This window comes from Branchiostoma belcheri, unplaced genomic scaffold (assembly GCF_001625305.1).
Source record: "Branchiostoma belcheri isolate BF01 breed outbred unplaced genomic scaffold, Haploidv18h27 scaffold17, whole genome shotgun sequence".
In the NCBI taxonomy this organism is placed as follows: Eukaryota; Metazoa; Chordata; class Leptocardii; order Amphioxiformes; family Branchiostomatidae; genus Branchiostoma; species Branchiostoma belcheri.
The window spans coordinates 86,767-103,852 of record NW_017803157.1 but is presented as its reverse complement, the minus strand read 5'-3'; the positions used below and the strand labels follow the sequence as shown (position 1 = coordinate 103,852).

Here is a 17,086-nt window from a genome sequence, read left to right as displayed (position 1 = left end):
AGACTCCTTTGCAGGCTGAATAGATAGTAGAAATCGGTCTAAAAAGGGATTTAATTCGCCAGAGGAGATGGCCAGCCAGAGAGGGTCTGTGTAGGCAAATGGACCCTCTCTGGCCGGCCAACACCTCTGGCCAATTAAATCCCCCTTTTAGGCCGATTTCTACCATTTATTCAGCCTGCCAATGAGTCTGGTGGACTAAAGCTATGCAGTTCGTGGATCTGCGTATAGCCTAGTTATTTACTGTCCCCGTAGGCCGTACTGTCACTAACGAGGCTGACAGCTGCGTGTCGTTATCTGCTTAACACCACCTGTCCCAAGAGGCCGCCGGCTATATGTGCGAGGCTATATCTGGTACGACATATGGGCGAGTGATTTTGGCGTAAGCAGAGCAACATTTTACAAGTGCCTTCGCGATAATGTTGGAAGATTTAGTGTATATTTTCTAGGCCAAGATTGCGTTTTGACATCAATATTGACGTTAGTTAGTCCAGATGGCTTCTACTCTTAATCTATGACCACCTGGCATGTCCAAACCACCTTGAGCGTACACTTTGTGTTGGATAGCTTCATCAACACATTGCTATTAATTAATTTGTGGCATCCATGTTGTTTGAGTTATGCAATTGCAGTACCGTTCTCCACCGCATGGTGCGCCTCGTGTTTGATTGGACAACGTCTAAAGGGTCCTAAAGGGCACAAGGAAAATCTCAATTTCTCTATTTCTATATTTTATTGTATTTTATTATCCCATGGTTACCTTATCAATCTGCACGTTTGATATGCTCCAAGACGTTGTGAACGTACATTATGCTGAATCCAATGATTTAGAGCATCATCAGCACAACTTGCGTTAATGAACATACAATACTAACAAACAATACATTACATGTGTTTGTAACTTTATTCCCACTACATCTTTGCATGGCTTACAGCATGGTATGGGTTAAATACACATAGAAATATTCTATGATGTTTTCAAAACCATGAAATAAAGTATATACATTGAACATATAGTATATCTATATATGATTTTCATAGGATTAAAGTATATGTAAGGGATGAACCATGACATTTTGTGAGGTATGTACAATACACAACAAACTTTATGACTCCATTGCAACTATTCAAGATACATTGTATTTTGTCCCTTAACCCTAGCATCCACAGCTCCATCAATGGTTGGTATACACTATACAGTAAGAATACAACACATACTACCCCTACCCCCAAACCTATTTTTACTCTTACCACACGTCTATTGCATTTATTTACGATTTAAAGCTCATAAAAGAATGTCTATGGATTGTAGTAGCATGTACTTTATATTGCCAGTGATTTTTAATAACGCTGCTTCCCATATAACCTACATATTGATTTTACACTGCACACATTTGTGTTATTCATAAACTAGCAAAGTCATAACCACTTTTTCCATCATACAGCACATTACTTTTACATTCAACAATTAAATGTCCTTTTTTCCTGTAATTTTTCCTGTACAAATATATATGCAATGCCTGGTTAAGTCATGAATGATGAAATTTGTTATACACAGCCTACAATTACATATAGTACCCGTACATTCATTTCTATTATGGAACATAATTCTAAGGAACACTAACTTTCAAATCATTTTCTTATGTTAATAATGTCACTTCTACTAACACACATGACCTTTTGTGCTTACATATATTTATGAATTGCACTCTATAGGGACTGATATTGCTCTATATACTAAAAACTACTATATAAAATACTACTATATAAATGTCTACATACTTCTTGTTAAGGACTTTCTCCAGGAAGTCAATTTTTGTACACATTTGTAGTCTTTCTTTTCTTTATGATTAACCAATTGTTTCTAACACACTATGAGTTACCAGGAATACAAACATGTACCAGGCAAAGTCTGACAGCATGGCTGTCAGGTATGTTGTTGTTTTGGTTACCATGGTGATGGTCACCTTGGAAACACCAGTCAGGACCAGAGCTGTGCCCAGGAGGGACATGGTTGGTTGTGCTGTTGGAGAGCCCTGTGCAAAAAAAAAAAAAATATATATGAACATGAAAAGTAACATTTGCAAAGCAACTGCATAATGTTCACCTTCACCTGGTCTAGCACAACAAACTACTGCACTGTTTATTGTTACTCAAAGTCAAATACAAATATTCATGTGTATGGTGAGCAGGCTCCCCGGCTCCCCAGCCCCGTTCTGCTACATAATGTAACCCAACACCACAAGGTGTTGCTACAGCACAAGTTACCACGGTGACAGACGTCTGGCCCAGGTCATTGACTTTATTTGTTTGGAATGGAAGAAGAAGAAGAAACTGAGCAAAAACAGTATGTTTCACTTCTGCGAAGGTAAACATAAAAATGTTTCAATCTAAACTTTTAAACTTTCAAAGGAGCCTAAAGTGTGGAGGGTGTTATTTTCCAATAGATTATCTACCAATGGCAGACTGAACTAAAAATTTACATTGATATTTTAGTCCAGGTAGGTAGAACTTACCTTTCTGATCAAGATGTCAAAACCCACTACACAACACTGCAGCATGAGGAAGGGGATAACTGCTGACTGTAAGATAAAGAAAGGAGAATTTAGGGGACCATGAATTCGCATAAAATCACATGTACAGAATGGCATAGCCGAGTAGGAACCAACCCTAATTTTTTCCAGGTAACAGGAAACACATCATTTTGTTCCTAAGCCTAGACACACTAGTGCTCTTACCTTCATCACTACAGCTTGTAAACCTTCACATGCGAGTATACACCTCACTAGCACAGCGAACACAAGGAGAAACATGTGTTTCAGACGACCATGCCAGGACCCTTCCTCAGACTGGCTCACATCATCCTCCTGTATCCAGTTCTCTATACCAGACAACCCTACGTTAACCCCATTTAAAGACTCAGGAATGTTGCTGCTGTCTTGGCTTTTCGGTTCTGAGTTTTTCCTTGTCGTATGAAAGCCGCCTCTCGTAGTGGTCACATCTTCTTCTCTTGTCAGTTTTTCTGTGTTCATGGATCCATCTTCTGAAGATCTGCTGATGTCTCTGGTTGAAGATTTATATTGTGTGAAGTCTTCATTATTTCTTGTGTGTTTAACTGATGAGTGTGAAAATGTTGCCTGGGAGTCTTTTGTAGTAGAGTCAGTCTCCTTCACATCTTCATTCTGAATATCTGCAACAAAAACAGATTGTCAAATGTCTATACAGAATATATGACTTCTGCCTTTGTTTTATTTACATTAATCATATTACAAGTTATATACATATTGTTTTGCTCAGTTTCTTTTTCTTCTCCCGTCCTAAACACTATATAAGGTGATTGACCAGGACCAGACGTCTCTCACCATGGTAACTGGTGTTGGGCTACATAATGTTACAAGTGCCATGCAGAAATTCATACTTCAAGAGGACCGGCATTGGCGCATCGGCAGCATATGTATATATTAACGTGTTTGAGTATCAATAAAGAACAGAGCTGCTGGGTCATATGAAGGTAAACATAATGCACTTGATTTGCAAATCTATCTTTCTAGTAGTATGATTTGATTGATATCGCCCATCAGTTTATACTGTTAAATGCTGTAAAAGGACTCTAGTGTTAAGAGAGGTCAAGTGTGGTTATTTGTAGACTAGACATGGCTCCGATATCTTCACGTGCGCTGTCCTGTATGGAAGATATGCCGGCATGTTTTTGGCATGCTGATATAAAAATGAACGCCCCCCTCCCACAACTTAGAAAATCATATGCACAATCTGCGTTGTATTTCTCTCCAAACTATTGGCACTGTCCACCGTACACCCCTTTGAAGTCATACCTTGCTTGTTGTGTTCGATATTGGCAAGTTTTTTCAGCCTAGCCTCTGAATTTTGCAGGATTTTCCTGCGCCTGGCCTCCCTCCGTGCAGCAGCGTCCGCCATGTTTTTCGTTCGATTGTGTGCACTTCATGAACATTCCGCAAGAGGGTGTGCCTGCACTGCCCTGTTCTGCTCACGTCAGACTGTTCAACGAACCTCCTTGGTAGCAGTAGTACGCCCAGAATCGCACAAACCATTCCAGGATGTATTCGCACAAAGTTTCTCTTTTCCTTCTCAACCTTCTACCCCCGAAAGCATTTTCTAAGTGACCAAGAAGAGGCCAGAAGGCAACATTTGATGATCATCATGGCATAATAAGCAAGTCTGTAACGAATATGACGGAAACGTTACGAATTTGCCTTCCAATATCTGCTTGGACTGACAGGTCTCCCGAACGTGAGGTCATTGACCTTTCCTGGACCAAGATAGCACATTTTTCAGGGTTACTCATTCATCTGATCAATGGTTCATAACATCGCAACCTGAACTGATTGCGCAATTCTTAATTGCGTCACACTAGAGCCTACGTAACAGGACAGCCGAACGTGAGGTCGTTCACCTCTGATCAAACATTTCACTTTTGAGTCCTTTCAGGTCTGTTCGTCCACGGACGCTGTGTCGTCTATGTAGACTGGGCGTTAACAAGTGACGTGGCACAGAAACAACCTGATGCTACGGCTTAGTTACATTAAAGGCAAGGATTTTTGTACGCCGAATGTTCTTAATTCTATCGTGTTGGTCTATAGTTACATGTTACCTGCAATAAAGTTCAAGTGTAACGACATCATAAATAATCCACACCCATAAAATCACAAAGGCACAACAATGTAGGGGTGGTAACTATGCCTCATACATACAAATGTATGTAACCAAGGAAGTCTGACGTAACACACGTTCGATGATGCACATGCCTCATTACGTACATAGACCGTACCAAGGACTTGAAAGCGTATGCAAACATTGACTTTTCTTTTACATTACCTAAGTAGAAAGAAGTCATTGTTCTGTCGCACCCAATTTCAACTGTGTATATATAACGCCAACTTCCTGTCTAGAGAAGAAATAAGAGGGAACACCTAATTACGTCACAGAGTGGGCGGAGTCAGAAAGAACAGAAGGGTACCAGACGTGTTGTCTCAGTGGGCGTTTACAAACTGTCGGTTGACGATAGCAACGGCAAACGATAAAGTCATAAAATTCCTCTTACGGCGGGTAGAAAAATCCTCTAAAAGCCTTCCTCATTATTCACGAAAGTCTGTCGCTGACGCGCTCGCTCTAAATAGGTCTTACAGTGCTGGGATGTGTCACAAGGCAGGATAGTTCGCACTGGTACTCTTGGGGACGTGAGCCGTTCATACTAAGATTGGAGGCACGAGTTTTACATCACACAACGCCCTTGTAGCGACCACAAGTACATCAGGTTGTCTTTTCCGTGGTTATACACCGAGAGGATTATTCATTTTTATCGACTTTTGAGGATTTTGAGGATTTTCTTTTGGCGGGAAAGATGTCTGCTATGACGGGACTGACGGACGCTGCGTTCGGCGTTTCTTTCAACCGACTGCTGAAGTCCGACTCGACCCGAAGACGCGCGAAGTCTTCCCGGACCGGTATCCGAAAGAAGAAGTCTACCGACATGTAAGTCTTTAAACTTTTGTCTTCATTGCCATTCTTTTTTTTTTATATGTGAAAAATCATATGTTAAACATTGCACTTTCTTGTCTAGAAATATATCGCAATACCAGTGCTGTATACATGCTAAAGAAGATAGCTTGAACGCGTCGCAAATGTGTCCGGTAAAAATTTTAATCGAGCATTTTACTATAATAAAATCGTCTTTACAGGAAAGGTAAAGAAAGGGCTAATTCGTTACTAAAAAGGCAGTATATCAACAGAAAACACTGATTGGAACAAGCTTCAAGATAGCACCAAAAAGGCATAGACATCTAGATGGCAACCTCTTCTTCTAAGAATAAGATTGTCCGTAAGGCATCTCACAGTAACTGTAAGTCATGGACAAAATGCTACCTAAGAAATCTAGACACGCATACCTTGTATCAGCTTTTTTTCACTCTTTAGAAGCCAGAAAAAAATTTTAAAAGATTATCGACGATGTTTTTTTTTTATTCACCTCTTCCTTAGCGTGATGTCTAAAGAACTCCCTGATGTGGTGAGAGAGTCTGAGACTGACTTCTCAAGAAATAACGACGCCAAGACGTCGCAAGTTTACAGCTGAAGATCCAAAAAGGAAGAAACGTGCGGACATCGAACAACTGACTGTCAAGAGAACAAAGACTTATTTGCTTAACAACACTGACAGACGTCTGCAACTAACACGTGTTTTCCACCGTCGCGCACAATGTTATCTTCTACAAACTACTATATTCACGTTATACATGACAAAAACAAGCCAAGGCATAATTTAAAAAATGCATGATGTTATTCTGTATAGCACTTTTGAAAAAAAAAGAGACGCTTATGTAACTTATTATTTCTTAAGTATACTAAAATACTCAGACCATCCAACCGAATTCGGTGACATTGATAGTACTGCTATATGGTAGATTTCTGTTAGATGGGTAGCAATGACTAACTAACGCTCCTGGTGCCTGGCGGGCTGACAATGAGAGTTTGTGTTACTATGTATAGCAGAAGTGTTTTTGTGGGGCGCTAGCTCTGGGGTGTTTCAATTGATGTTCGTAAATATCTTTCCAGGACTGAAGTGCCATGTATACAACATGTACCGGGCAGTGGAAGTGTTTATTCTACATCGTACATAGTTGTAAAGTTCTATGGTCTATAGACACAGTAACAAAATGGAGTGGTGACTGGGTTCTGGTAAATATAGTTGATTTAACGAAGGGGGTCACGAATAAAAGATTGTGACTGCAGTTATATGTACGGGAAGGGTCTTTTGTGTTCTGTATTTTTGCATGATACAGGTTGGCGTAAATGTAAGAGAAAGAACAGAAACAGAACTGATAGGTTAACAAATGAAATACTGCTCTCCTCCGATCTTTTCTGCACAACGTATTACCTTCGCCAAGAAGACTATGCCTTTCCGTAGCGTTTGTGCATGTGTTAAGTACGTCACGTGTATATATGTACGTATGTGTGTATGTATGTGGTTTGACACGATAACTCAAGAAGCTTAAGATGGATTGTCATGAAACTTGGTAGGTGGGTAGGTCTTAATGAAACCTAAAATTGATTAGATTTTGGGTCCCTGGTGGCTTTCCTAGGCACTTCTTTGGTGGCTTTCTTAGGTGCTGCAGAACTTCGGATTTGGCGAAGGTATGGAATCGTGGAACTCTTGTTTCACTCTGAGTGATGCTTGAATACGGTTCTTATGAAAATACCTGCGCTTGGCAAACCAGAAATAGCCTATCGGGCAGTCGTTACATTTCATGTACCCTAGCGAAAAGACTTCTTGTGTATTTTTCCAAGCTCTTTTCCGTGTGCCTTTTGTGTCAAAAGAGAAGATAACATTCCGTCTTGTTTACAAGAGCCTGTTTCCTGTATAGTGTCACCTGTCCGAAGTAACAAGGTGTATAAACCAACTTTAAGGACTTCTTAACTAGACACATCGCAGGGAGAGACATTTTAACGGGCACATGACACGTCAGGAACAAGACTGATGAGGAATTCGTCGATAACACTTAGGGATACAGGATTAAAACAATAAAGAAAAGATCTGGGGAATTTTGTACGCTGTAAGTTTTAATAATAATCTTTAAGGCGTGGGTGGCGGCAATGAGTAGAAATCGTGGCTGACAGAATTTGTTTCTCGTTACGCAATTACATCTGGCGCCAAATAACAGATGCTTCTATTCCTGTAGATGATAGTTTTGAAAGTTAACCGACTAGTCAGTGGGGACCCCTAGCTGTTGAAGTAATCATTGCAGTTCGGCAGTGCGTGAACCTCACACTGTTGCCACAGTACATGTAGATGTCACTTACATTTCAACTTGAAATATTATAGAATTTCCTGGTCAATAATGCAAATGTCAACTTAATCATGTGGAATTCTGTAAAATCTACCTACATGCTAAAAATGAAGATCCGCTGTACCTTTCTTGACTTACTTTCACAATAAATTTAAAGAAAGAAACTACTCAACTACATGTACATTAATACCTACTTTCTTTATTTCATCTTCATAAAAAAATCATAATAGTGCAAAAGGTAGTCCTTTATTTTTCATGCTAGCAAGGATTCACTATGTAATGTTTTTAATCATTGTTCTTGACTTAAATATGATCAAAAGTAAATGATAACTTTATTGCAATACTGACAACTTTGTCTCACACAATACTCATATGAATGTTACTTAAATGTAAGAAAAGAAAAATATTGTTTTCTGGTTTTTCAACAATTCTGATTGGTTCTGGCTGGTTAGACCTAGGACAAAAATGTTGTGTTTCCTGTTTCATTGGTTTACTAACACTGACATTGAAAATAAAGTGTCCTGATGCAAGTTTTACATTGTTTTGTATAAGTTGGATCACTATATAGGTATCACTGAAGTCTAAATAAAAAGAAAGAAAAAAGATAATCCCTACCTTCCGATCCTAATTTTTTCAGGACTATTTTGAAACTTACTAGCACCTAATTGGATTAAGCATTCATGTAGTCACTTAACAAAAAGAGTTTAAAAAAATTAAACTACTTTGTTCCAGTAAAATCTACTATCCATCAAAAATGTTGCGTTTGACTTTGGCTGCGTTCAGGCTGGCTGCAATACCGGGTTCAGTCTCCGGGGTGCACTCTAACACCACGTTACTCTTGGACGGGGACATGGGTTTTCTGACGGGTTCTTCTTTATTCTTCTGGCTGGACCCTAGAAAGAAGTGGTATGATCTTGATGAAAAGTATGGAAAAGGTGTGAATGAAAATTTGGCATGTACCTGTTTGCATAAAAGAGGAATTGTTCATATATTTTACTGTCTTGACTAGGAAGATTTTGAAACATTATATTACACCATATCAACTTGAACATACATAAACGTGCACAATTGAAAGTAAACATCATAGCATAGACTTGTATGATAAATAATATATGTACATTTTGTTCATTCGCATATCAACAGAAAACATGATAACATACGGCAAACATAATAATAACAATGCAAGAGAATGTCTTACCTTTTTTGAAGCTGAAGGTCTGTAGGAAGTTGCTGATTTTAGGCTGAGTACTGCTGTTCTCATTGTTGGTCTTCCTCTTGGTCTGACTGGGACAGGAGCGTCTTGACAGCCCCACCTGCCGGGATTTACCTGCAGTGCAGGTAAAACAAAGAGTCAATCCGGAGTGTCAATCATGCTAGCAACAAGGTTTGATCCTTTTTAACCATATTCTTATATTTATAACAACATGGATTTCCTACCTGTCCAAAAATGTAACATAAGGGCATTATCTGCCAATTCTACATTACTTGAATGATTTGATCATCTTTATGCAGTAATTATCCAGCCATACCTCTGCTTGGTTTCACCACCCTTGGTGTACTGACACCATCCTCCATAGCTCTCCTTCCCATGTCCTGCACCACAGCTCTCTGTTCCGGGGCAGTATGAACCATGCTGGGCAATGGTGTCTTTCCAAAGTATGACGACACTTGCTCTGAAACATTGTAGCTTCTAGCCATTTGTTTTTCCCTGGTCAAACTTTCAATGGCCTTTTCTTCCCTACTTCCTTCGCCTTGTTGACTAGAAACTGCCTGTTGTGGTTCGACTTTGATTTGGGCAATGTCTTCTTTGCTTGTGTCTTCTGAAGTTTGGGACATTTCAGCAGTGGAAACCTGACTGTTATTCCCTTCTGATGCAGTGAAGTACTGAGATCCCTGTGAGAAGCTTGTCGTTCCTGAGTTCTGGCTGTCTGTTGGGGTAAAGTTATCCATGGAATACACCGAACAGTTATCAAAACCACTGAAACTTGCTTCTACTGGCAATGGTTTCAACGAGCTATTGTCAACTGGTGATTTTGTCAGTGATTCTTCCTCTGTTGATCCAGCGTTCAACTCTTGCGAACTTGTTGTCTTGTTTACTTCTTCTTGTGAGCTTGTCATCTTGTTTACTTCTACTTGTGAGGTCTTCTTCCTTTTAGCTTCTGACACACTGGCATATTTAAACCGTCCAAGGCTTGAGACAGAAGTCTTGAGGCTGATGTGTTTTTCTGAAGACCTTCCCCAACTGAAAGCACTGCCTTGTTTTGGGGTGGCAACTCTGAATGGGTTCTTAGGAGTTCCTTTCTGTGGCACTTGACTGAGCGACTCATTTTGTTTGCTAAGTGTATGCACTAAGCTACTATCCACAGATGGTTCTGACGTGCCAAGGCTTGGCTCATTTTCAGGGCTACTTGTCTCTTTCTCCTCTTCATCTTCTGAAAGATCTCTTTTCCTCTTCTCTGCTTTTGGACTGCTGTCAGTATGGTTCCCCATCTTCCCTTGTCTTTCGAAGATCTGCAGTTTCCCCTTCCAAGATGGCGTCTTTTCTTCCAAACTGGTGTCTTCTTCTTTCTCCTCACTAAAGATGTCATCTACCGACTTTGAAGGGTCCTCTGAAGCACAGTCTTTGTCAATCACATCTAACAATGTGTCTTGCTTGTCCTCAGAATTGTTTCTCTTACTTTGAAGGTCTTTCACAGCTTGCTGGTAGGAGTTTGGGAAATGCCTGCTGACAACTATAGACCCACTGGTGGAGTCTGCAGAACTACCTGGTCTGATCACAGACAACCTTTTCCTGAGTTTAGAATTTCCACTTTTGTCTGGCACACAAGTTTTCCTCTCTCTCTTGGTTGAGTTAGGTGGCGAGCCGTACATAGCAGCCAATTCGCTGTCAGTGCATACGTCTGTAGACTCCACGGGTTTTGCTTCAGGCTTTTTCAGGAAAGTTGGTGCTTGGACGGTCACTTCTTTTCCTTTAGTAAACGCAGTCTTCACCTCTTTCAGATCCAGAGTGCCGAACTTTGGTCCAGTCTTGTAGTCTGGGTGCCACATACTGAGCTTATGTCGTGGCGTGCTTGCTGTAACATTTTTCGGACCCTGCCATGTAGCAGAAGGGGGTTGTTTGTAAGTGAGTGGGTTGAAATCCCCTACAGTGTCTCCTGTATGGATGTCTATGTTACCCAGTGCCATGCCAAGGGCAAGCTTTAGTGGTTTATACTCCCCTGCGTACGGCATGTCTGTTGCAGTTATGCCTGGTGGGTACTCGTGTAGTGGTACAACCTCTTTCTTCATGGGATCGAAAGCAAGCTGGTACAAGAACGTGTTGTCTGCCTTAACAAACCCCTCGATGTATTCTGCCGGCGCCACGATACTGGACTTCAGGTAGGATCCGATCTTACGCAGGACCTTCGTCATGTCGGATTGGTTGGTCAGAGAGAGGAGTTTTGCTGCTTTGGCGGGACCGATACCATGTAATGATGGAAGGTAATCACAACCACACAGTATACACATGTACCTGGAAAATAAGCCATACATTAATGGTAAGAGCTGCGTACTGAAACAAAATTCAGGTACAGGTACAGGTACAGGTACACAGGTTTAGATACAGGTATGCACCCAGTATTTCAAGCCCTGCTATAGTCATGAATAAATCTGCAGTTTCCTGACCTAAACTTGTCGAAGGTGAAGTTTTGAGCCTTGATTTTGAGACACTGAGACAGGCGATGTTTCTCGATCATCATCCCGTTGCCGTTCAGATCCAGTTTGAAGATCACACGATCACAGCCAAAGGCCAAGAGATCCGAATCCTCTGTGATCACGGCCTGGTAAACACACAAAGAGAAAAACAAGGTATGGTTTTACTTCGTAAAAATAAGTCTTACAATAGTAGGCAATTAAAATTTTAGCAACATTCAAAATATTTAAGGCATGCAAAACAAGGGTAACCTATATGTGCACTCTATAGACATTTCTTACAGCATTTTTATCTATAAATTTTGTAAGAGGCCCCATCAATTCAATTGTCTGGTTCTCAGAATTTTGCAGCAAAACAATGGAGTAAGTTGCCAGGCAAAACTTCTACTTCCATCACTACAGAGAAAAACAGTAATGTATACATCATGTAAGAAACATCATGTATTGGATACAAACATGGACAAAGCTATACCTGAGCTATCCCACACTTGTTGAGGTATGCCAGCTGGGCGTCGGCCTCGTACGGCGCCACGATACAGTCCACGCCGACGGCACGACACGCCTCCATCACCTCATGGGCCATCTGTGGTGTCACGTTGATGCACTTCTGGAAACACTCTCTGGCCTACATGAGGAAAGCACAATAACAACAGTTGTCTAATAGTCTAATGTCTTTTATTTTCACACAATGTGTACTTGAACGTATAAACTGTTGTGTTAGGTGCAGCCAAACACATCGGGTCACCCAACTCATTTGATAGGTTCTTTTATGCGCAGAGGCTTACGTGAGACATGGCAACAGAATTTTTTCACAGCGTAGGGCAACTTTCTGTGGTGCAAGCCGAGCGCTGTGTCTCAAAAAATGGCCACAGCAGGAGGTCTGGTATTGTGCCCAAACCCCTATTTACTGCTAATGAGGAAGAAGTATTTTAAACTTATGTTTTCCCTTTGTTAAATCTTCATCTTTAAGTCAAATTTTTATTTTTTTTAAAGGATTTATGAAGGGTCACAAGGTTTTCCTTCAAAAGAAACCCCTATGCTGGTTGAAAGTATAGGGGCTAAATCATTGTGTAGGCCTGGTGTAGGGGGTACAAATCACAGTGTAGGGGGCCCCTACACTCAAACAGCCTACTAGTAGTAGTAAGAACTATGGTACTACTATGGACAACAAACAATGTGGATCTGTCAGACTTCAGTTTTACCTGTGCTGAGTTTCCATCCCTTAGGAACTGTTTTCCCTTCTGCAGGTACAACTGTTTCCTCTCCCTGCGCGAGTCCTCCACGCCCTGCTTGGACGGCAGGTTACACCCGTCAAACACGAGCACGGGTCTGACGCCGTGGGACAGGAGCATGTTCACGTACTTCAGCACAAACCGCACGTACATGTCCGACTTCTCACCCCTCGCCAGGTCCATGGCGCAGGCAAACGCTCCACGGTAAATCCAGCAATATGCATCTACTGCAACCTGTAAGTAAATAGATAAATAAATGAAGGGGTTTTTCTAAAAAAATTTAGCATGAGGGAGCAGATCACTAGCATGGCGATGGAGGGAAGCACATGATTTCAGACTTTACAAGAGTAACACAGATTGGAATGCTAGAAAATTATGCATAATTTATTATGACATTTTGTTTTATATTTTCACTGGAAAAGATCATTTTAAGAAAATGTTATACATAACAAAAACTTCTTTTGGCGTGTTATTTTGCAATATATGAAGAATGGAAACAACCACACATGGATAAAATAACGTCTTCATGGACGGATAAATAAATACATCGAATCATCATAAATATTTATGTAATCTATAAATTTTGGGCTGCCCTCCCCACCCAGCTTGAGTCCCCTACTGCATTTCCCCACTTTACCGTGTAGCCTGCGAACATTTTCGCGTTCACTTGGGTGCTGGCATCCTTTAGGAACGGTAGTAGCCCCTGTATTCCCATCTTGGTCTAAAAAATACGGGTTTATATCAAAAACATTCGCGGAATTCACGACTTGGACATTTTCTGATTTTCCCGCGTCGCCAGGTCATGAGCCTGCGTACTGAAGTCCAGAATGTTGTATTTAGCAAAATAGGGTTACTTTGCAAGATAATTGTGTGAGAAAACATGAAACAAAGATAGAAAATATCAATGAATAAAAGATACAAATTCGTATCTATACTTACTACCAAATTTTATGAAATGCAATGTTTATCATAATTAACTTTTTTAATTCATATGCTCGCTGAAAACCCCCTATAGCAATAGTGGCATCATCTTCAGCGGAAGGGCAAAGGTCGACTTTATGAAGGTTGACTTTCTCCGAGAAAATTCCTCACATTTTCCAACGAAAAAACTGCTAAACCATGCGAGGTAAGACTTCGTTTTCCATTCCACAACTAATATTCTTAAAGATGAACTGATAAGGCAACATTCTAGATGACAGGGCGTCTTTCTGTGGGGGTAATTTTGTTCTTTGCTTGCACGGGAGTTACTTGAGAAAATGGAGGTGGTCACCTGTTGTTTGCCTAAACAATTACGTAAAGCTCATTTACAGTAAATAGTGCCAAATGCGCCCTGCGTTGCCATGACAACCCATAGTTAGTGCACATTATAGTCTTTCCGAAGTTTATGTTACACGTGAAGGGATTTTTTCCATGTCATCGCAGAGAATGAACTCTTTCAAAAATGGCCATAGTTCACAACTTGTATAAAACTACTAGTATACTTACATAGTTTACCTTAGTTACTGAACCATTAACTCAGTTTCAAGACGTTTGTTTAGAAACAAAAACAAAATATGAAATTTTAGAACCCGTGTGCTTTGAACAGTTGTAAACACAGTTGAAATTTATAGAAAAAAGTTGTGTAGATTGCAACTGTGGTATTATGGTGGTCCTCCTATTTACCGGAATACACCGGAATACACTTAAACTTAAAAGCGAACCGCAAGAAGCAAAAACAAACATGTAACGTTACCAATTTAATCATCTTTTAAGTGTAGTCTGGTGCATTGCTGTGCATTCCGGTAAATGGGCCGACCCGTATTGTTTGTCACCATGGTAACTAAATCACTCTAAAAGTCTAAGGCACTGGGGGATGAACAGTGGAATTATGTTTCCATGGAACCTACATTTACATGCAAATACATGTAGTAGGTTAACAGAGTTAGGACAATTGTTCATGTCACCTGACCAACAGGTATTACAGCTTTTCAGTTTTCCAACCAAATGTTACAAATACTTACATAATGCCCCTGTCAAAATGGTATTTTTACACTGCCTGTTTACATCTATATGTCAGCTTCAGAGGGCTAATTGTAATATAATACATTTTACCCTTATTCTGCAGATTTATGTAGCCTGCCTGCTGTACACCATATGTGGGACCCTCCAGCATGGGACAAGTACTGAGCTCACGGAGGGCGTCCAAGAACTTCAGTCCACCCCCCTCCCCCATTGGTGCCTCGTACGAACCAGAATTTGTCAAGCAACCAGAGGTTAATACATAATAGTCTAATGATAGTGCTTACAGTATCATGACAATCATATTATTATGTACATTTGTGTATATGGTGCATACGATTACGAGTATAATGGTATAACTATACAAATGTACAACTGTAAGTCTCCAATCATCATTATCAGTCGGCTGTTGCGCAGGTTTCCTTCATTTCCCCCTCGTATAATCATTGAAAGTTTAATATTCAAACATTTCTGTCTATAGGGTGGTGCCCATAAGATATGGGCATGCCCTTCTTGTAGCATTACAATTATTAGCGTTGCAGCAGTTTACATGTACACATGTAGCAATGTAGCTTGTAAAGTTGTCAACTCAAGGCTGTAAATTATCTTAGTATGTAAACCTACTAAACCCAGTTAAGTCTGACTTTGTTTATCTTTGCATTTTACAGCTGAAAGAGACGGCCACAGCAAACAACCCAGGTAAAGTACACAACAATCCACCAAACAGTGTCCCAGCGGAAAATGTAAGTCCTTTCCAGACAACTTTTGGGGACAATGTATTCCCCACAACAGAATCTTTAGCTCAGAGTTTGTCTGCAGAAATGGGGGGGAAGCAAGGGGGAAAGTTCTTGGTGCCTGTTCCACCGGAGAAGGATTTATTGGAAGATGGTTACTGCACTTCTCAACAGCTCTTCAACTACATGAATGACTCCATGGGGAGCCATTTCATCTTCGACACCAGGTACATGCTGATTCTGGACTGTCGTGAGAAAGCTGCGTACGCTGAGAAGCACATCGTGACGGCAAAACCCGGAGACGCGATCTACACGGACTACGGCTGCCTGCTTCACGACGGGCAGTTGAAACACTTTGTGTACATCGTCCTGTACGGTGACAGCAGTGATCTGTCCCCCACCTCCGAGCTGTTCCAACTTTACAAGGAGATCAAAGCTCGAGAGTACGAGCCCGAAATTCTGGTGGGCGGATTTGAGGAGTTTTCGCAAAGGTATCCCTTCCTCTGTACGGACAAGATGGTCGCTAGTGTTGCAGACCGCAGGGCGCTCATCTCGTACTACCCTTCGGAGATCGTACTGGGTGCCTTGTACCAAGGGCGTGGTGACCAAGCCACCAATGAGAAGATCGTAAGTGACCTAAGGATCTCTCACATTGTTAACATTTCTAAGGAGCACCAAAACGCCTTCCCTATCTACATAAGGTACATGAACATCAGAGTGGACGACGACATGTCTGCCAACGTCACACAGCTACTACCCAAAACAACAGAGTTCATTGCAGAAGCGATTGAAAGCGGGGGACGTGTTCTGGTACACTGTAACCTCGGCGTGAGTCGCAGCTCGACGGTTACGATAGCGTATCTCATGAAACAGCGGCAGTGGACGATGAAGGACGCCTTCGACTTTCTAAAAGAGCGACGGCAAGTCGCACAACCAAACATGGGGTTCCTGAGACAGTTGTCCAAGTACGAGGTGGAGTTGTTTGGATCAAAACTGACAGACATTGACGATTGCATCTACTTCTGACACATCCTCATCTTTCAGGTTGTTGAGTTTGCTTGATCAAAATGATTGATTTCAGGTAGGGCCTAGGAAAAAAATGTTGTGTTTCCTGTTTCATTCCTGAAAAAATTAGGGTCGGTGGGTAGGCATTATCTTTTTCTTTTTTCTTTTTAGACTTCAGTGATATCTATATACATGTACATGTAGGGGTCCAACTAATACAATGCAGTTTAACAAAGAAAAACTTGCATGATGACACTTTTGTTTTCAATGTCAATGTTAGAAAACCAATTGTACAACATTTTATCACTCAGGTGTCAGATCATGGAGCTAGAAAAGGTCGATCAGCTTGCCTCTTGCAGGTCCACCCCAAAATAAGTAAGGGGCGGCAGGTTTTTCTAGGGTCAGTCAGGAAATACAAAATGTTTTTCCTAGGCCTAGTATATATTTGTATCTACATTGTATTCGACAACTTTTTGTGTTTATGGCGGGTGTTTGTAAATCTAGGCAGCTTTATGATGGTTTTGAAAGTTTTGAAAACAACTTCAAACTCACTTCTCAAAACATTACACTTCTCTGAATTAATGGTCCAACTATGCTAGAATTTATTGCA

General features: G+C 40.9%; 3 protein-coding genes and 1 long non-coding RNA gene across 4 annotated transcripts; 2 read left to right on the top strand and 2 right to left on the bottom strand.

Moving 5' to 3' along the window:
- Positions 1-801: 801 nt before the first annotated feature.
- Positions 802-3,951, bottom strand: LOC109466859. Its single transcript, XM_019764719.1, has 4 exons — positions 3,831-3,951; positions 2,736-3,187; positions 2,514-2,579; positions 802-2,033 (listed from the first exon to the last, which is right to left on the bottom strand). The coding sequence occupies exons 1-4, from the start codon at positions 3,931-3,933 to the stop codon at positions 1,848-1,850; spliced, it is 807 nt and encodes a 268-aa protein (XP_019620278.1). The 5' UTR covers positions 3,934-3,951; the 3' UTR covers positions 802-1,847.
- A 1,009-nt stretch (positions 3,952-4,960) lies between these two features.
- Positions 4,961-6,338, top strand: LOC109466646. The gene is made up of 2 exons (XR_002140030.1): positions 4,961-5,508; positions 6,013-6,338. It is a non-coding gene; the product is annotated as an uncharacterized LOC109466646 (long non-coding RNA).
- A 1,709-nt stretch (positions 6,339-8,047) lies between these two features.
- LOC109466809 (exonuclease 1-like) lies at positions 8,048-13,564 on the bottom strand. Its single transcript, XM_019764647.1, has 7 exons — positions 13,377-13,564; positions 12,710-12,973; positions 11,980-12,132; positions 11,481-11,635; positions 9,347-11,328; positions 9,016-9,144; positions 8,048-8,710 (listed from the first exon to the last, which is right to left on the bottom strand). The coding sequence occupies exons 1-7, from the start codon at positions 13,452-13,454 to the stop codon at positions 8,559-8,561; spliced, it is 2,913 nt and encodes a 970-aa protein (XP_019620206.1). The 5' UTR covers positions 13,455-13,564; the 3' UTR covers positions 8,048-8,558.
- A 209-nt stretch (positions 13,565-13,773) lies between these two features.
- Positions 13,774-16,620, top strand: LOC109466851 (serine/threonine/tyrosine-interacting-like protein 1). The gene is made up of 3 exons (XM_019764710.1): positions 13,774-13,865; positions 14,844-14,991; positions 15,406-16,620. Exons 2-3 carry the CDS (start codon positions 14,890-14,892, stop codon positions 16,495-16,497), a joined length of 1,194 nt encoding a protein of 397 aa, XP_019620269.1. The 5' UTR covers positions 13,774-13,865; positions 14,844-14,889; the 3' UTR covers positions 16,498-16,620.
- Positions 16,621-17,086: the final 466 nt, after the last annotated feature.